The sequence below is a fragment of the Sus scrofa genome, chromosome 14 (assembly GCF_054392235.1).
Source record: "Sus scrofa isolate SSC_HxYL_T2T_F1_AM1 chromosome 14, Sscrofa_HxYL_maternal_Yorkshire_Landrace_v2.0, whole genome shotgun sequence".
NCBI classification, from domain to species: domain Eukaryota; kingdom Metazoa; phylum Chordata; class Mammalia; order Artiodactyla; family Suidae; genus Sus; species Sus scrofa.
Genome location: NC_139396.1, coordinates 41399813 through 41421041, shown reverse-complemented (window position 1 = coordinate 41421041; position 21229 = coordinate 41399813). Strand labels below are relative to the sequence as shown.

At 40.5% G+C, this 21229-nt stretch overlaps 1 protein-coding gene across 50 annotated transcripts in view; it reads right to left on the bottom strand.

The window, feature by feature from the left end:
- The window catches only part of NEK1 (NIMA related kinase 1), a 187311-nt gene that overhangs the window by 106584 nt on the left and 59498 nt on the right, over positions 1-21229 (bottom strand). For 20 of the 50 annotated variants that reach the window (XM_013982714.3, XM_084994675.1, XM_084994672.1 and 17 more), the window contains 5 exons: positions 10687-10746; positions 10402-10461; positions 10260-10307; positions 9987-10064; positions 3579-3742 (listed from right to left, as the gene is read on the bottom strand). In XM_013982714.3, the coding sequence (XP_013838168.2) occupies positions 3579-3742; positions 9987-10064; positions 10260-10307; positions 10402-10461; positions 10687-10746 (410 nt within the window). The remainder of the gene's footprint in view (positions 1-3578; positions 3743-9986; positions 10065-10259; positions 10308-10401; positions 10462-10686; positions 10747-21229) is intronic. The other 30 variants (XM_084994677.1, XM_084994680.1, XM_021072845.2 and 27 more) reach the window with 3 other exon arrangements.

Here is a 21229-nt window from a genome sequence, read left to right as displayed (position 1 = left end):
AATTGAACCCACATACTCATGGATCCTAGTCAGGTTCATTAACCGCTGAGCCACGAAGGGATGTCCCCCAGCTAACAATCTTTATTTATATTTCTTCACCTTGCCTACACTGAGACACCCTGGCAACAGTATCCTGCCAAAGTTTAAATACACTACTTGGTATCTAAGTATATTTTCACAATGCCTCTATGCCAGCAGAAATCCCTAGCGGTCCCATTCATTAGTTAGGTCAAAACTGTTTAAGGGTATGGTCTATACTTTGTGCAACACTTGCAGCTGTTTCCCTCAAAACTGTAAAATATCCAAGGTGTTGTGATGCTCAAAGTCGCTTCATCACACAGTTTGAGAACTGTGGCTCTAGCCTACAAACCTAAGAAGAAATAAAGGCTGTATCTGACATAATCTAGTCTCTGGAACTTATACTGCATTACAGTGCTTCCTTTTAAGGTGTTTGCAGGCTCTACTTTTAATCTTGCCTGGGATCAACATGAAGAAAACTGTCTAGTTTATAGAATCTGAAAACTATATGATACTTGATGATCTTCAGTTTTCTACCAACACTTCCATTTTCCATGTCTTCAGATAAAACCAAAATTATTCAAAGAGTATACATAAAAGTTCATTCAGGATTTGGTATCATATTTAATCTTTAGAGTACCCAATATTTTAAAATATTATAACCTACTAAATCAGTAACTGTTTCACCTGTTCACCAGAAGTACCTCAAGAAACAGAGAGAGAGTTCCCTTGCGGGTTAAAAATCTGGTATTGTTGCTGTTTTGGCACAGTTTCAACCCTGGCCCAGGAAATTCTGATGCCATGGTGAGGCCAAAAAAAGAAAAAAAAAAAAAAAAAAAAAAAAAGCAGCAGCTGAGAAGTCCCTAACTGTGATCAAGGAGTTGAATGTTACACTCAGATGGAATTAGTTTTTAGTTTCAATCCCACCTCCGCCACTTACTAGCAGCCTCACTATGCACCAGTTTTAAATCTATGCAAGTCTTAATTTCTCTATCTTTATTAAAAGAATGATATCTAATTCAAAGCATTGTTGTGATGAATAAATACAACTTAGTATACAATAAGTGTTCAACAAATAGTAACAACTTCACGTATACCATATTTCTAAGTACTTATAAACCCACCAAAGTTGGCAAAAAGGAATGATAAATGATCTCACAAAGGGTTTAAAAGCCAAAAATTAAAATAGTGAAACTATATCTGGTGCTCAAAGACTGAATGAAAGTTGTGTTTCATGGAAGAAGTAATTGAGATACACAGCTACTGAAGACAATGCGAAACTCAAGTGTAGACATAATGCAGAAATGTCAAGGGTACATGGGAGTTTGAGGCAAATGGCCCAAGCTAGCCCATTACTTGTCACTCCAACTATGAAGAACCAAGAAACATTCTGGAAGATGAACAGATCAAAGAAACAGAATATAGTTTTCTCTATTTTCTTTACACTATATGCATTTATTTTAGGAGATCTGATTAAAATTAAATAAATAATTTATTTAAACAAAATAAAGCCAAAGTATATACTAGAAAGAGCAACAATACCAGAGGATAAAACCCACACATAAATCTGCTTTACCATTTAACCAAAAATATGCATATGTCTGAGTATGTATTTCTCTTTTCTCAAAAATGGTATCTAAAATTAGACTAACAATTCAAGTTACTATATATAATTCATAATTTTAATTTATATTTACCTCAATTATTCACCTCTGCTCAATATCTTTTAAAACAATTTTTTAAAAAATAATGTGGGGGGGCTACACCTGTGGCATGCAGAGCTTCCTGGGCCAGGGAGAGAATCCAAACCACATCAGTGACAATGTTGAGTCCTTAATTACTAGGCCACTGGTGAACTCTTACCTTTTAATAATCTTTTATAATTGCAGGGATCATAAAGATTTTTATCACACTCAAAAGTGTTCTCCTTGGAGTTCCCATAGTGACACAGTGGAAACGAATCTGACTAGTAACCATGAGGTTGAGGGTTCAACCCCTGGCATCGCTCAGTGGGTTAAGGATCCGGCATTGCTGTGAGCTGTGGTGTAGGTCGCAGATGCAGCTTGGATCTTGAGCTGCTGTGGCTATGTTCAGGCCAACAGCTACAGTTCCGATTCGACCCCTAGCCTGGGAACCTCCATATGCTGTGGGTGTGGCCCTAAAAAGCAAAAAAAAAAAAAAAAAAAAAAAAAAAAAAGTGTTCTTCCTAAAATGACAAATTAGATTTTCACAAAATGAAAATTCTCCTTGTGGCTCAGTAGTAACAAGCCCGACTAACATCCATGAGGATGCGAGTTCGAGCCCTGGCCTCACTCAGTGGGTTAAGGATCTGGTGCTGCTGTGAGCTGTTGGTGTAAGTCGAAGGTTCGGCTCAGATCCTATGTGGCTGTGGCAGTGGTGTAGGCCAGCAGCTGTAGCTCCAATCTGACCCCTAGCCTGGGAACTTTCATATGTCTCGGGTGCAGCCCTAAAAAGCAGTAATAAATAAATTAAATAAATTTTCATAAAACACTATCTATTCTTCCTTAACAGGAATGTTTTTATAGAATAGATGAGAGGGTCTAAAAAAACACATATGGATACTTTAAAAAAAAGGAGCTATGAAAGAAAAGGAAAAACCTCATGAATAGGATCATAGGTGAGCTATCAATCAAAGATGAATGTGAAGAGGAAACAACAAAGAGAAAGGTGGGTTCTAAGTGATGAGGAAGGGAAAGGAAAGAAGAAAAGCATGCTTTGGAGTTCTGCATAAAGTATAATTTCATTTTAAATATATTCTGATTTACTGAAAGAAAGTGGATAAAGTTATTATAACCATATGCTGGTTCAAAGTTATCACATGTTCCTTTAAATAGTATGTTCAGCCTATAACATATACAGGTCACCAAAATTAGGCTGAAGTGAGGAGCTACATGTTTGCCACATGTAATCAAGGGACAAATCTGTACATAAAAAATATTCTACATATCAATGGAGAAAACACCCAGAAAGTGTAGGGATTAGGCTATACATAACATAGGACAAGCTTACATGCAAGGATGAGGTTATGGATCACTGTGGTCCAACCGGTTTGCACTGGCACAACCTTCACTTTTTGCTTTTTTTTTTTTTTTTTTTTTTTTTTTGTGCTTTTTGCTTTTTGCTTTTTAGGGCCGCATATGTGGCATATGGAGGTTCCCAGGTTAGGGATCTAATCTGAGCTACAGCTGCTGGCCTACGCCACAGCCACAGCAACGCCAAATCCAAGCCACATCTGCGACCTACACCACAGTTCATGGCAACGCTGGATCCTTAACCCACTGAGCGAGGCCAGGGGTTGAAATCGCAACCTCATGGTTCCTAGTTGGATTAGTTTCTGCTGCACCACAATGGGAACTCCCAGTCTTCAGTTTTTTACAAAGGTTTCCTAATAGCATCAGCATTAGGGGAATGGTGACACCCACATCCTGGGACATCTTGGATGCACCCTTGCTGGGCTCCTCTATCTGTAAATGTGCCCCATGACTCCCACTGCTTTCTCCAGAGCAAAGCACAAGCAACTTCTGCAGAACATGCCATACCTTTCTGGAAGCCTTTGGCCGTTTACTTCTGCTTTCCACTTAGCTTCATTATCTTCCGCTCTTTGTTGCTGCATTTGATCAAAAATAGCATGATAATGTTCATATTGTCCTCGAGAAGAAAGCAATGCTGGAGCCACAGCCCCGCCACTGCCAAAAACGGGAGCCTAGGAATTAAACAAAGAACTCTCACAGGCTTATCTCACAGAGTCTAAAAAGAAAAAAGCAAATTTCAACACCCGACTCTTCAAAAACAATTATCTAATTTAACATATTCATAAACATACAGCCTAAAGCAAAATGTTTTCCTACTATGTTATAACCATTAACAATCAAAAAGTAAGTACACTTTCTTACTAACAAAGCATAATTTAATGTAACAAAAATTAATTACATAAGTATGGGAAAATCTGGTCTCAATTAACAGGTTTTGAAATGTTTCTAGTATACATTCTACTAAGTTTAAATATGTACAGTTTATTAGTAAAGCAGAACCTGCTTCTGTAACATTCACAATTGTATCTAACAAAAACATACAGCATTTAATATGCCCTAAATCCAATCTGATAAGCAAAAGAAGATAAAAACACCATTGAAACATACTCTAGGTATAAATAAAAGAGGCATAACAACATATGTATCCCTAAGCAATTTAAAAACAAATTGGGAAACAAAGCATAAAAGCAGAAAAACATTTCATTTCCTGTGGTTAAATAAATGGCAATAAGCACATGCTTCAGTAAGTACTGAGAAAATTTACAAAACTGAAAAAAAAATCATCAGAAGTGAAAATCTCGTTAAAAAAAAAAAAAAAAAACACATCAGAGTCCCCATTGTGGTGCAGTGGAAATGAATCCAACTAGTATCCATGAAGATTCGGGTTTGATCCCTGGCCTCGTTCAGTGGCTTAAGGATCCCGCATTACCAGGAGCTGTGGTGTAGGTGGCAGACACAGCTCAAATCTGGCACTGCCATGGCTGTGGCAAAGGCCAGCAGCTGTAGTCTCTGATTCGACCCCGAGCCTGGGAACTTCCATATGCCTTGGGTGCAGACTTAAAAAGGAGGAAAAAAAAAAATCACTTGGAGTTCCCACTGTGGTGCAATGGGATCAGTAGCAGCTCTGCAGCCCCAGATGTGGATTAAATCCCAGGTCTGGCATAGTGTGTTAAAGGATCTTCTATTGCCATAGCTATGGCATAGGCCGCAACTGCAGCTCTGATCTGATCCCTGGTCCAGGAACTCCATATGCCATGGGGCGTCCAAAAAAGAAAAAAAAAAAATCACTTGAGAAAAATATTCTTTAACCCAGCCTTGAAAGCAATGTAACAAAGAAAGATTAAATGATTAAACATGGGAGTTTCCAATGGAGCTCAGTGGGTTAAGAACCCAACATAGTCTTTGTGAGGATACAGGTTTGATGGTTGGCGTTGATCAGTGGGTTAAGGATCCAGTGTTGCCAGAAACTGCTGCATAGGTCACAGATGTGGTTTGAATCCTGCATTGCTGTGGCTGTGCATAGGCCAGCAGCTGCAGCTCCGATTCGACTCCTAGCCCAGGAACTTCCATATGCCACAGGTGCAGCCATTAAAAAAAAAAAAAAAAAAAAAAAAAAAAAGATAAAAAATTGTAAACTAAATAAATGAATGATTAAACATGAACCATGGTATTAAGGTAAAACTTTAAGCAACACATGTACACATCCAGGAGTCAGCATGAAGAGGAATGCCGTGAGGAGGAAGGAAGCAGGGAGCACTGGGCTCGGGCATAAAACGCCCAGGACAGAAAACTGCTATCAGCCTGAGGTGCCAGTCATACAGGAAACAACAACCCAAAGCAGGAGAGAGTACCAAGACAGTTTTTAAGATGGTCAGTAAGCCAATTTTTGAAAGAATAAGAGAGAATAAGGAAGAACGAATTAGAGGGCCTGCTGCAGTGACACCAAGTCAAGAACCCTTCAAGTCCAGAAAGGCAACCAAGGAAAATGTAAAGAGGTATGGACAGAGCTATGGATTCTCTGGGAACAATGAAGGATGACAGCAAAAGCACAGGACACAACTTCAGACAAAGGAACCCAAGTGAGCAGGAAAGTCCCAGGAAACAGACATCAGAAAGGCTGAGAGTTAAGTAAGCATATAACATTACAGAAGTCAAGGTGCAAGAACTGCACTGGGAAGAGGAAATCAGTAACCTCAAAGGCAAAGGCCAAGGACACTGAAAGGAAGACAAACTAGCAAGACTGAAGTGGCAGGGCAGGGAGGTGGGGGCGGGGGGGCAGACGCCAGAACGCCACCAGGAAAGGAGAGCTTTCAAGCGACAACATTCCGAGGAAGATGCCTGGCTAAGAAAAGACACAAAGGGAGCTCCCTTGTGGGGCAGTAGGTTAAGGATCCAGTGTCATCATCACAGCACATCAGGGTTGCTGCTGTGGCCTGTGGCATGGGCGCGATCCCTGGCCTGAGAATTTTCACGTGCTGTGGAAAAGACCAAAAAAAATAAAAAGAAGAAAAGATATCATAAAAATATGAGAACCGAATTAAAGACACTTCAGTGTACCCACTGAGGTACAACTTGTATTAACGTCTTGACACAACAAGTTGTATATACATTACAAGAAAGTCTGATATTTTAAAAATAAGCGCGAGACATTTATCAAGAATATTTATATTTACAGATAGCCGATTCAAGATGTTTGAACAGCAAGAGATGAAAGCTGCCAGAAGTAGGGAAGATAAATAATTAGGCACAAAACCCCATCAAGGCGATTTTCATACACATTGTCAGTATGTGCATCTCAAAGCCAGATGATCAGAATCAGAACCCTGGTAAATGTTGGTCACACCTCCTATGAGACCAGGTACTCCTTGAGTTCAGTCTGGTGCTAGAATCATCTGAAGTTTGAATGTTCTAATGTTTGTCTTTAGCAAAAACAAAATATGTACATATCTCTGAAAACACCTGTACTCAGTACAGGGCTAACAATACTGTCTTAGAATACAAAAGCAGCAGGACATTTCAGATTCCTTTACTTACTTACCAAGTATAAGGGCATCTTGATTCTCTGACAAATGGATATGTTTGTGGAACCACTGCCACAATCAAAAGCATATCTTATCACTCCACAAAGTTCCCTCATGGTCCTGTGCAGCCAATGCCCTCTCATTCCAGCAACCACTGATCTGCTCTCTGTCACAGAGATTGGATCTGCCTTTTCTTTAATTTCATATAAATGGAATCATACAATATGTACTCTTGTGGCTTCTTTCCCATGGTATGTTTCTGAGTGATCCATGCTGCTGCAGGTACTAACAGGCTATTCCTTTCCACTGCTGAGTAGTATTCCAGTATATTTTCAAACAGTTATGTCTCTTATCTATCATGGTTATCTATACAATCAATGTAGAATGATAGACAGCTTCATGATTTTTCTAAAAACACACATTCATAAGAGATACATCAAAAATGGATAAAGTGAAGTTCTTGTGTGGCTCAGCTGGTTAGGATCTGGCGTTGTCACCACAGCAGTTCAGGTCACTGCTGTGGCACAGGTTCAATCCTTGGCCCGGGAACTTCTGCATGCTGCAGGAAAAAAAAAATGGATAAAGCAAAAAAGTTCCAGATTTTACAGACACTAAATAATCAGAAAATTGGTTATTTATACTATGAATAATGTTTTATTATTTAAAGGTACATAAAAATAGTATTAATTTTGAAATATTCCCCTTAATGTTTAGTTTTTGTTTGATCTTTATTTTAGGGATCTCCTTAATTTGTCTTGCATTTTACTGAGCTTCCAGGTCCTCATAACTGTACAGAAAGGAAACAGACTAAGAAGTTAAATATTTCAAATCTCATAGCCGATAAGTACAGAAACTAACATAGAATTTGCTTTACATCATGGAAAATAAATTGTCTTATTAATCCTCAAAGACATACAAGTTCATGAAGTGAAGCAGAAATCTACTGAGCACACAGTACCTAACACTGATGAAAAACTGTTAGTTAGCAAACATTGATAAAACCAGACCTTACGATTAAATATGACTTTTAGACATCGTAGGGCAAAAAGGGTGCTTTAATGCATAGAAGATATACGCAAAAGGAGAAAAAAAATAATCAAATTCTCAGTAGTAATCATGGACAAGAAATAAAATGCTTGACAAGATTTGAGGATCTACACTTTGCTATGTTTTTACTTTCCAATCACGTAAGATATGGGATTATTTTTTGTTTGTTTTGGGGATGGTTTTTTGGCCGCACTCACAGCATGCAGAAGTCCTGGGCCAGGAATCGAACCTGCGCCACGGCAGCCACCAGAGTCATAGCAGTGGACAATGTCAGATCCTTAATCCACTGTGCTACAAGGGAACTCCTAGGGTTGGTTATTTTAGAATGGGCCACATTCTGAGTCATTCCCTGTCATTCAGAAGGTAGTAAGTTCTGCTACATATAAAGTGGGTAGTACAGTACAAAAACAGTAAGTTATAATTTTAAAAATAAAACTGTATTTCTAAAAACTGTATAAGTCTATGTTAATGCAGAATTAGAAAAAGTGACTCACACTTATGTGTAATATGAAAAATGTGTCATCACTAGACACTGAAAAACAAATTAAGAAAGCCAAGGAAGAACATATTTGTTGACTAAACTTTTATTCAAATCATAACTTTGGGGAGAAAAGAAACAAGTAAGAATGCTAATCTTTCCACTTAACAAATTTCTCCTGGGCACCTAAACACCAAGTGAACTGAGCACCAAGGAAATTCACAGTTCAAAGACCATAAGTACCAGCTAAATGGATGGCACAAATTGAGTGACAACACAGAGGAATAATGGTATATATTCATTCTCTTTCTTCTTTTTTTTTTAGGGCCACACCACGGTATATGGAAATTCTCAGGCTAGGGATCAAATTGGAGCTACAGCTGCTGACCTACACCACAGCCACAGCCACGCATGATCCAGCCTCGTCTGGGACCTACACCACAGCTCACAGCAATGTTGGATCCTTAACCCACTGAGCAAGGTCAGGGATCAAACCCATATCCTCATGGATACTAGTCAGGTTTGTAACACCCTGAGCCACAACAGCAACTCCTATATTCATTTTCCATTGCTGTGTCATAAATTAGCACAAGCTCAGCAGCTTGAGATACAGCCCTCTGTTACTAGGGGTTCTGGGTCACGCTGGCTGGGGCCCCTGCTCCGGATCTCACAGGCAGAAGTCAAGTTGTCAGCAGGGCTACAATCTTCATCTGAGGCTTACGACCCTCTTCTATGCTCACTGGCTCTAGGAAGGATCCATCTCCTTGTGGCTGTAGCGCCTAAGGTCACCACTTTCTTGCCAGTCAGCTGGGGGTCAGAGACCACACTGGGCCCCCAGAGGATACCTATTCTTCCCTGCCATGTGAATGTGTCTCTATGACCTCCTCCTCCCCTTACAGTCTGCTACCTGTGAGTCTTACAAAACAGTCACATGACCACATGACTATCCCGTCACCAGGGCCGGGTAACCACATTCACAGGTCCCCTCCTCTGGAGTGGAGGGGAAAACAACACCAGATGTGACAACTGGACTCAGGAATTTGGGGACCATCTTAGGATTCAGGCTACCTCAGACCTGTAAAGGATGCTCCATGAACCTAGAGGAAAGGCAAGATGCAGACTGGCAGAACAAAGAAAAGGAAGGGAAGAGAGGGGACCTTGCAAGCCCAGTTCCTGGTACTGCTCTAGAAATTTTTCTTTTTTTCTCTTTTCTTTTTTTTTTTTTTTTAAAGAAATTATGGCCCTGAAAAGTTAAGTAACTTGCCCAAGATTATATAGTCTGGATCTGCCCAAGGGAAATGTCTTAATTAACATATCTAGGTAAACGGCTAGCTAGGCCATTGATTACCTAGGAAAATGGCTCCACGTGGGAGAGAGAGTGAGGGAGGTAAAGAAAAAGGTAAGTGAAAAGACAAAAGAAACCGCACCAGGGGCCTTGGCTCAGCCCGAGAGCAGACGGCACAACATGGTGGCAATGGGATGAGCTGGAGACTGGCAGGGGCCAGCTTAGCAAGGGTCTTCTGAAAACTGAATCTTCACGTCTACACGAAACTTCAGGACTTTAAGCAGAGCTGTGACAAACTGTACTTGATCTTAAAAGGATGTCTCTGGAATGAAGGGTGTACCACAGCCTTCACAGCAAACTTTTAAAGCAAGTTTAACAGTGTCACACGTTAGTTATCACTACACGTTACATACCAAATACATGGCAGGAAAATTAAGAGGTCATAATAGCTATTGAAGAATTCTAAGTAAAAAGTAAATGTTCTACCCCAACCCCCAAATAACCCAGTTGTATACACCTGAAAGGGCAGAGTGACTCCAGAAAAAAAGCGCAGTCCTGTGGGTTCACTGCTGTCAAATGCCTACCTTCACTTCACCACCTGCGCCGCTGGCACTCAGCACGTTTCTCCATCCTTGTTCCCTGGCCCTATTTATTTTCTCCAACTTTTGGGAAGACAAACAAACAAAATACCACTTCAAAGATTTGATATAAAGTACATTAAATACATTCAGTAATGAAATACACTCAGTAATAAAAGGGAAGCCAGTGTATTCTTTAAAAAAAAAAAAAAAAAAAAAAAAAAGGCATGTGTGGGGGAAGGCAATGGGGCGGCCAGGGAACATGGATCGGACTCTTACCCTTTCCTTTTCTTGCCTTTTCATCTGTTCAGCCTTCAGTAAGCTAATCTGTAACAATTTAAAAGACAAACTTCTTAGAACTCTTGAAACAATTATCATCTCCAACTTGGCAGAGGAAGAAAAGTAAAAGCAAAATAACTACCTGATCCTTTTGTTTCTTTTCTTTATCATTAAAATCCAACCTTCCCTTTCTTGCTGCTTCCTTAAATAAAAAAAGAACATCTTTATCAATAATAAAGATTACTTTTTCCGGTTTATCAGTATAATTGTCCACCAGTGGTTGACATATGCCCAGGTTAAAAAATAGAAATAAGAGGTATCTGTTTGAAAGAAATAAGGAGGAAAGGTTTGGAGGTTTTATGAGGTTTGTTTCTTCTGGTATAATTATTTTTGCAAAGCTTTAAAAAGCTGACAGATATCTTTATACCTCAAACATTTTCCTCCTTTCTTCTCTAGGATTCACTTTCTTCACTGGAATTTGATGGGCCTGGACAAAAAGTAAAACTACAAATTAGGTAAGGATTTTGAGGTACCCACTTGAAAGTAAATGCATGGAAATTTACAATAAGAAAGAAAAAGCCAATACCACCATAACTCTCTTTCAAAATATATTATCCCTAAAAAAAAAAAGAACCACCCACTCAAGAGACTGCATCAACTTACACTCCCACAAAAGAATTTATTTCCCCTCAATCTCACAAATATTGAATATGATAAACTTATATTTTTTACTTTTGGAAAGGCTAATACTTTCTAGTATATTAGATATTTACATTTCTTCTTTTATATACCAAATGTCATCTAATTTTAGAGTCGTTCAATTTTAGGAACTCTGTATATTATGAAAAATCAGGCTGTTAAAGATGTTGCAAGTATTTTCTCACGTTCTCTCTGAATTGTTGTTTAATGTATCTTTCACCACACAGAGGTTTGTAATTTAAATATATTTAAACCTGTCAATCTTTTCCTTTACAACATCTAATATAAACCGTTTTACTAAGGAAGATATTCTAGACCTCATTATATTTTTTCTGCCAGTAAGATAGTTTCACTTTTATATTCTGATTTTAAAATATTTATAGTTAAGATTTTTATTTTTAAATCTATATGGAATAAACTTTTGTTCATGGAATGAGAGAGGAATCTAACTATCTCATAAGCATTTATCGGCTGATACATCTTTTTCCCACTGGTTTGAAATGCCTCATTAATTATAGAATAAATTCACATATTATCTGGATCAGTTTCCAGAATTCTCTATTCTATTCCATTCACTCACCTCCTCTTTTCTTTTCTTTCTACTAGATACAAAGTCAAGAATATAAAAGTAAAGGACATATGCAGAGGTTATCCAAAATAAAGGAAATACTCAAGTAATTACCCCGAAGTCAAGAAACAGAACACTGCCCACACACAGAAGCCCCCACATGCCCTGCCACAGCTCTGCCTCCACCACAGGGTAGCCACCACCCTGACTTTCCTAATCACCACCTCACTTTTCCTTATTGTTCTGCCGCTTATATATGCCATCCTAAACAACGGTTTAGATTTTCCTTCTGATGTGTCTTTTTTCCTTTTAGGGCCACACCCGCAGCACATGGAGGCTCCCAGGCTAGGGGTCAAGTCGGAGCTGTAGACACTGGCCTACACCACGGCCATAGCAACGTGGGATCCAAGTCACATCTACAACCTACACCACAGCTCACGGCAACACCAGATCCTCAAACCACTGAGCAAGGCCAGGGATCGAACCCGTGTCCTCGTGGATACTAGTCGGGTTCATTAACCACTGTGCCATAACAGGATCTCCCATTTACAATATTTTTAAAACAATTTGGCATTTATTAAATCATTAAACTTTATCCGCTAACAATTTTGTTTCAAGAGTAGCTATATTTTGGCAAAAGTCAATGTTATAATTTCATATATCACTTACTGCTTCAATTTTCTAAATTTTATAAAATGACCATACAGATAAGCACTAAAATGCTAAAAGCCAATTTAGAATATTGGCAGCTGTAGCTCCAATTGAACCCCTAGTCTCGGTACTTCCATATGCCATGGGTGCAGTACTAAAAAAAAAAAAAATTCCAGAAATATGTCACTGTTAAGATACTATATACCTCACAACATATAAAAGAGAACCAGAAAGACATGAAATTTACTCTCACTAAAAAAAAAAACTCAAAAACACATATATTATGATTTATAATTTAAGCATTATTTCCCACTTATGGAATAAAACAAACTTATTTTAATGAATATATAATCTGAACACAATAAAATGATGATATGTAACACCATCAAATGAGTTGATAACTGGTAAAATGAGAATAATAATTCTCTTATAATGTGCTTTGATATTTTAATGACCATCATAAACCAAATCTACTTTACTGATGCAGTGTGTTTTAACTCAAAGGTACCTCAACATGTGGTAAACAGTATTAAATTTCACACTGTGACTAACTGAACGGTAAATTTATTCCTGGACAAAGTGACTCAAGCAGTAGGTTCCCAGAACCACCCCAACTCCTCACTGTATTCTTAAATCCTAACTTCTAACCTAATTTTGGCTAGTTAGTACAATCCAACTTTCACTTAAGTTTACTACCTAACCCCAGGAAAGACATTAGGATTAATGAGATGACAATAACAAAGGAATATTTAAAGAACAGTAGCTTTCAAGATTTTTCTAAAAGCTACCCACAGTAAGAAATATATTTTACATCCAAGCCCAGTAAAGATACACATACACACACACACACACAAGTTCCATAAAAGAGCTTTACTATGTGTAACTGAGTCTGTTACCTTCCATCCTATCAAAGTCCCTGCTCTTCACCCACTAAAATGATTTTGTCACCACTAAGAAATAGCGACCCTCGTTTTAAAATAGTCAGGAGAGAATTCTGGGGGCACTATTACTGAAGTACAAGAAAAAAAATAGTTGTAGATAATGTTCCTCATGATATTACAAACACAAAGTAAACATTTCAAACTATGTTCATGTATACAGAATTTAAACTAGTGGGGAATGTTACCCAGGAGCTTTGTACAAATACATACTCCTTCCATACAAAAGAATATTATTTAGCAATAAATAGGAATTAAGTACTGATATATGCTACAACATGGCTACACACTACAACACTGAAAACACTGCACTAACTGAAAGAAACCAGTCACAAAAGACCACATACGAATGATTTCATTTACATGAAATATCCATAACAAGCAAATCTATATAGAGACAGAAGCAGATTAGCTGTCCATGGCTCTGGATGTTGGGAAGAGAAGGGAGCGAGTGCAAATGGGAAAAGGATCTGGGAGGTAGTGAGGAAAATGTTCTAAGATTGATTGTGGGGATGACTGTGCAACTCTTGCAAATTCATTAGAAACCATTTAATTCCAAGCTTGAAGTGGATGAATTGTATGGTATGTGAGTTACAACTCAATGAAGCTATTTTTAAAGACTATATATTCCAAAGAGTTGCTAAATCTTCATTTCTGGACACAGAGCCCTACATTCTACATTTGTGACAAGTTCCACAGGTTAACTCTTATGTAGCAGGCCCAGCACTGGTTTCAACATTTGTGAACCACAACATTTAACAACTTAAAATACTAACATGAGTGATACAGAAACTCACTGTAAATTACCAGATTTAAAACAGATTACACAAGAGTATGCAAAAAGAGGATGCTGAACTGAGACACCTACACACTCCTGAGTAAATAACATGAGGGCAAAAAAATATATCCATCCTTGGCTGCTTCAGACAGCCTGACATACAGGAGACTCAAGTATCTGTGAGATAAAAATGCCCAGCTGTTCCTCTGAGATCACCCAGGTATTTTCAGAACATTATTCCTACACAGAAGAGAAAAATATGGTTAACATAAAACATACATACTGAAAGAAATGTTTTGTGTTTCTTTGCTAAAATCAGAGCCAAAATGCTGAAACATATTCACAGAGCTCCCTCTGGTGGCTTCATAACCAGTCCTTTGTTTTAATAGCTGTGATTATTACAGGAACAGAGTGAAGAAAGGTGTTTGGTGTTTTGTTTTGTTTTGTTTTGTTTTCACTTAGGACTGTACCTACGACATACGGAATTTCCCAGGCTACAGATGGAATCAGAGCTACAGCTGCCCACCTACACCACAGCCACAGCAACGCAGGATCCGTGACCTACACCACAGTTTAAGGCAAGGACGAATCTTTAACCCACTGAGCAAGGCCAAGGATATCAAATCCGCATCCTCATGGGAAATAATCGGATTTGTTTCCACTGCGCCATGACAGGAACTCCTAAACTTTTTATTTTCAAGCTTGATAGAAAGTTAAGTTTAAAATTCAAAATGTTTTATGTATGTAGAATTTTTTTTTAAAAAGCCATTATGAGGTTTTTTTTTTCTTTTTTTTTTTCCATTATGACTTTGAATCTAAAAGGTGCTTTAGATTTTTCTGGAGGAAAAATAAGTCTTTAAAAACTATAAGCCATATAAAAACCAAAAGAAAAACCTTATTTAAAAATCATATTTAAAATAATTTAGACATTCCGTTTTTTCCTTTAATTTTTTTAATTGTTAGGTTTGAAAAACTATACGCATTTGACTGTCATTTCTTTTCTATTTCTATTTTTTTTTTTTTTTTTTTGTCTTTTGCCTTTTTTGTTGTTGTTGTCGTTGTTGTTGTTGCCATTTCTTGGGCCGCTCCTGCGGCATATGGAGGTTCCCAAGGCTAGGGGTCGAATCGGAGCTGCAGCCGCCAGCCTACGCCAGAGCCACAGCAACGCAGGATCCGAGCCGCGTCTGCAACCTACACCACAGCTCACGGCAACGCCGGATCGTTAACCCACTGAGCAAGGGCAGGGATCGAACCCACAACCTCATGGTTCCTAGTCGGATTCGTTAACCACTGCGCCACGACGGGAACTCCACCTATTTCTATTTACTTCTTAAATTTTTAACATTTTTCTCATTGTGGTAAAACACATATAAAATTTACCATTTTAAAAGAGAGTATAGAAGTTCCTTAAAAACTAAAAATAGAGTATCATATGATCCAGCAATCCCACTCCTGAGCATATATCCAGAAAAACACAAAAATTCTAACTCAAAAACATACAGGAACCTCAATGTTCATAGCAACAATATTCACAATAGCCAAGCCATGGAAACAACTCAAGTGCCCATCAACAGATGATTGGCTTAAGAAGATATGGTCCATATGTGTATGTGTGTGTGCACGTGTGTGTGGGTACTCATACCACAGAGTATTACTCACCATAAAAAAACAATGAAATAATGCCACTTCCAGCAACATGGATGGACCTACATATTATTATACCTAGTGAAGTAAATCAGACAAAGACAAATACTGCATGATATCATTTATATGTGGAATCTTTAAAAAATAACATAAATGAATGTTGGAGTTCCCGTCGTGGCTCTGTGGTTAACGCATCTGACTAGGAACCATGAGGTTGTGGGTTCAATCCCTGGCCTGGCTCAGTGGGTTAAGGATCCAGTGCTGCCGTGAGCTGTGGTATAGATCGCAGACGTGACTCGGATCCCACGTTGCTGTGGCTCTGGCGTAGGCCGGTGGCTATAGCTCTGATTAGACCCCTAGCCTGAGAACATCCATATGCTGTGGGAGCGGCTCTAGAAAAGGCAAAAAGACAAAAAAAATAAATAAATAAAAAACAGAAATAAATGAATGTCTATGTAAAACAAAAACAGACTCGGAGACACAGAAAACAAACTTATGGTTACCAAAAGGGAGAGGACAAATTAGGAGTCTGGGATTAAAAGATACAAACTATATACATAAAATAGATAAGCAATGTATGCTCCCATCATGGCGCAGTGGAAATGAATCCAACTAAGAACCATGAGGTTGTGGGTTCAATCCCTGGCCTCACTCAGTGGGTTAAGGGTCTAGGGTTGCCGTGAGCTGTGGTGCAGGTCACAGACGAGGATCGGATCTGGCATTGCTGTAGCTGTGGCGTAGGCCCGCGGCTACAGCTGTGATTGGACCCCTAGCCTGGGAACCTCTATATGCAGCGGGTGCGGCCCTCAAAAGACAAAAGACAAAAGACAAAAAAAAAAAAAAAAAAAAAAAGATAAGCAACAAGGATTTGCTGTATAACATAGGGAATTATAACCAACATCTTATAATAATGGAATTATATAATGTGCCCCAAAAAACCCACCCAAATCACCTGAAACTAACATAATATCATAGATCAACTACACTTCAATTTACCATATTCTCCATTTTTTAGTGTACAATTCTGTAGCATTAAGTACATTCACACTATTGTGCAGAAAGATCTAGTTTTAAGTGGAGTGGTTTTAAATAAGCTATATAATGATTTCATGTGCTAATTATTATTTAGTTCTCACTGGTCTGGATTAGAAAATCAGGACTATTTGCCTAAATGTTTAAGGATAACAACCTTGCCTGAACTCCAAAACCCAACTATCCCCTGAATAGTACCTGCCATTGACTATTTGATAAGATGGTCTACTCTTTGGATTATTAACTAGAATCTGAAAATATCACAACATGCTGCTCTTGCATACTGAATAAATATTAATTTAAAATAAGGGAAACAATAAAAAAAAAAAAAACAGCATACTATCTGATTCTATCAGCCAAGTGAAAGAATAAACACTTCACTCCAATCCCACCCAAGGGTGAGGGAACATCTGCTGTCCTTTAGTTCAGCCTCCCCAAGCGTTCCGATCTCTCCACTTCATCAGACAAACTCTCTGTCAAGAGATAAAACATCTGGAGTTCCTGTGGTGGCGGAGCGGAAACAAATCCAACTAGGAACTGTGAGGCTGCAGGTTCGATCCCTGGCTTCATTCAGTGGCTTGAGGATCTGGCATTGCCATGAGCTGTGGTGTAGGTCGCAGACTCAGCTCAGATCCTGTGTTGCTGTGGCTGGGCTGTAGGCCAGCAGGTGTAGCTCTGATTGGACCCCTTGGCCCCCTAGCCTGGGAACCTCCCTATGCCACAGGTGCAGCCCTAAAAAGCAAAAAAAAAAAGAGCGAGATAACATCTGACCTTCTATAAGTCCACCCAAGTATGTATTTGGGTTATTACAACAGAAAGTTAAAGAAATTATATTAACTTTCAGTGTCTTCAGTACAATCATGGATAATAACTTTCTAACTTAAGAAAAGTACTGTTGGCCTCAGAAAGTAAAGACACAAGCCAGTGTGCCCAAAAGAGGAGGCCATTATCATTTTTTCTCTCCCGGTGGCTTCTGTACAGCAGTTCACTGAAACTTTTTGTTATTCATTCTATAAAGAATTAACTCTTTTTAGAATGAATAAGCAATGAGGTCCTACTGTACATCACAGGGAACTATATCCAATCTCTTGGGACAAACCATGATGGAAGATAGCATGAGAAGAATGATGTGTATGTGTGTGTGTATGTATGACTGGGTCACTTTGCTGTATGGCAGAAATGGACACATTATAAATCAACTATAATTTAAGAAATTTTTAAAAAATAAATAAATAACTCTCAAATGCCTTGACAAAGTCAAAGTCAGCACTCTCTAATCCACTCTCCCTCCCCCTCAGCCAGTCAAGTGTTCCCTGAGGGCCTGCTCTGCGCACACAGTTCACACCATCAGGGAGGACATAGGCAACAAGCAAATACACAGAAACACACAGTGTTGTCAGACCGTGATGACACAGAGAAAAACAAAGCAGAAAAAGCAGAGTGGTGTGGATGGGGCAGTAGGCCAGCTGGAGGCTAGAGGTCCTACTCATAAAGTGGGGAGGGAGGGGGAAAGGAAAGAAGGAAGGGAGGACATGATTTTCTGGAGAGAGTCCTCCAGGGAAAGAGAAGAACAAATACAAGTGCACTTCTGCAGAGCAGCACTCGATGGGCAGGTGCATTTGAGCCCAAGGTCTGCTGGACAAGGCTGGATGGAGAGCAGCAAGGAGGGAGTAGAAACAAGACAGCAAAGTCTTTCTGGGAGAGGGACGAGGGAGCCCATGGAGCAGAATAGGGAGTGCCCGGCCCTCCACCATCAGGGAGCTGAGGCTGCCATGAGTGAAGCCAGAGCTGGAGCACCCTGCTGGCAGGAGGGTGATGAGGGGCCATGTTCTGGGGTCAGCTGGGACCCAGCCCTGCCACCCAGGTGCCAGCAAATGCTGCCATGGCAGAACAGGATCCAGGCTGGAGACAGACTGGGTCCACAGAGGGTCAAAGGGCAAGGCTGTCCATGGAGGAGGCCCCCAAGGACAGAGTTCTCATCCAGAAGTCAGGGTCACGAGGAGGAACCAGCCAAGGTGAGGAGAAATGCAGCCCAGCAGGAGGGGCCCGTAGGGTGCAATCCTATGGGCTCCCCCAAGTCCATAGGGCCAGAAGTGAGGCAGAGCAAGGAAATGACCCAGCCCTGTGCAGCCTTTGCACCCCAAGGGTCCTGGCCAGGAGCCGTGTCCTCACAGCATGACAGGGCAAGCCCTGGGCCATCAGGCTCAGGGGCAGCGAGGGACTAGAGACAGACTTCAAGAAGCTCTGCTGAGAGCAGGAGCATTCAAAGGGAAGAGGCTAGATAGACGGGGGGAATAAGAAGACAGGAAGGAGTCTTCTTAAGAAGACTGAAGAAACAACATATTTATTGGGTGAGAGGAATGATCCAGAAGAGAGGAAAAACACAGCAGCGTAGAGAGCATGAAGCCCTTGCTTAGGCAAAATAATAACAGATGGTACAGGAAAGGCAGGGTGGGCTCCAGAGCCAAACAGGAACAGGGCTTCCAAGTGATGGGCAGCAAGGCAGGGTGTTTATAAACAGACAGGACTGAGTGGCAGCAGTGGTGCAGTGAGCCTCTATTTTCTCAGGGAAAGAGAAAGAAGTAAGGTCATTACCCTGAGGGGAAGTGCAAGGAGAAGGTGAAAACATCCAGAAAGTGAAGGAGTAACTGGACTGCAGAAACATAACAGGGTGGCGACAGTGCCCACCGGATGCTCTTGGTATAAATTCAATGTGAGACCAGTGAGAAGAGCTGCATGTTTTCTCCAACCACTTTCCACTGGGGCAAGACAGAGGAGGTTCTGGAAACTATTACAATGAGAAAACATGAAATTTAAGCCAGAAAAGGAAAATAAAAACCAAGAGGAGAAGGACAATGGAATAAACTAGTTAAGATCTAAAGATCCAAATAGAACCAAAAAGTTCTGGAGGCAGAGTCCTCAAGGAATGGGCTGGAGAGACAGGAAACAGCAGTCAGAGAGTGGGTGCTTTTACCTGAGACTAGGGAATAGCTGCCATTCCTGATGACAGATGTGATGGGTGGCTACAGGTAAGAGTTCTAGCGTAAGGCAAGAGACAACATCAAGAAAACAAAAGGCTAGTGGGAGGGCTGTCTTCTTAGATACGGAAAACACAAAAATCAGGACAGCGCTGGGAAGCTCCAAGGATGCAAACACAAGGCGCAGCAGCAGATACAGTCCAGTGGCAACAGCGTCAAAACTGGGTGGGGTAACTGTTGTTGTTTTTTTTTTTTTTAATCCCACCTTGATTAAAATGTATTTGTCTAAAGGGATCTAATATTTGCTTTTTAAAAGCTGTCCTCTATTTAGGGGAACAGAATGAAGCAAATAACTGAATTTTATGTAAAAATAAAATTTAGACCTGTGGATCGGGATTATTTTCAAAATTTAGCTATCAATATGGTAACAAAAACCAGTGGCTTTTCTCTTAATACATAAATGAATAAGATGCAAATTAAAAACATAAAAAAAAATGGGTGGGGTGGCATGGGAAATAGGGGCAGTCACAAGGACAGTGAGGAACATGTCTCCACCATTCTACCTCTGGACTGGGCAGGACTGAGTGACCAAAAAGGAAAGAGGCCCTGGGAGAGCTTCGGGACTGTGTGCTCAGGGACACTCAGGCTTCAGAGCAGAGATGGTGCAGACCATCATTAAAGTTTAGAAGGCGAGAGACCTTGCTGACGATGTGCTGTGAAGGGCTCTGCAGGAGGCCGGGGTCAGAGCGGGCTATGACCAGAGCCTCATGCAGCTGAGAGACCAGGCAATGAGGAAAAGCTGGAGTCCTAAGCCCCTGTGGTGACTGGAGAAAAGAGGAGTAAGGGACATGATGGACCTGGTCTAGGTAGGCCAGAATAAATGTTATATCAAAACAAACGAGCCAAAAACCCAGAAAAACAAGCCAGTGTGCCAGCTGTCACACTGCCCCTCAGCTAGAATCCAGCCTTCTCTGCCCTGCTTATGGCCCTGAACCTGGGCAGTGCAACCCCATGCTTGGTGGCAGCCCCTGAGCTTTCTCAGCAGACGATGCTTGAGGGACACTGCAGATGGAAAAGGCTTCTGTCTTGTCATTGCAGATGTGGGCACACAGTGACACCACTCCTGTGGGTGTGGTGCCCTTGCCGGCCTCCCTGTTAGTCTCAGCAGTGATCCCAAGGCCAGCCCCCACCCTCTCCCCAGTCTAGTGCCCCAGCCACATCCCAGTCAGCACCCAGCAGTCCCAATATGCCCACTGCTCCCAGGAAGGTCCCAGGGAGTCTGATCCACTCCAGACCGGAGAGTCCCATATCTACTGGCCTTCCTGTGTGGGGCCCCCATCCCAGCCCAGAAGCATGGCCACTCCCCACATCTATCTGCTCTTCCTATATTCTTCAGAGTTCTCTTTACTCCAAAAAGTCAATTCCCTAAAAACAGGTAATAATTAATCACACTAAACTTTCCCTTATCAAATTACTGTGTTTTTGGAGTTTCTACTGTGGTACAACTGAATCAGTGGCATCTTGGGAGCACTGGGAAGCAGGTTTGATCCCTAGCCCTGCACAGTGGCTTGGGGATCGGGCGTTGCCGCAGCTGTGGCTTGGGTCACAGCTGCGGCTCGGATCTGATCCCTGATCTGGGAATTCCATATGCCCTGGGGTGGCTTAAAAAAAAAAAAAAAAAT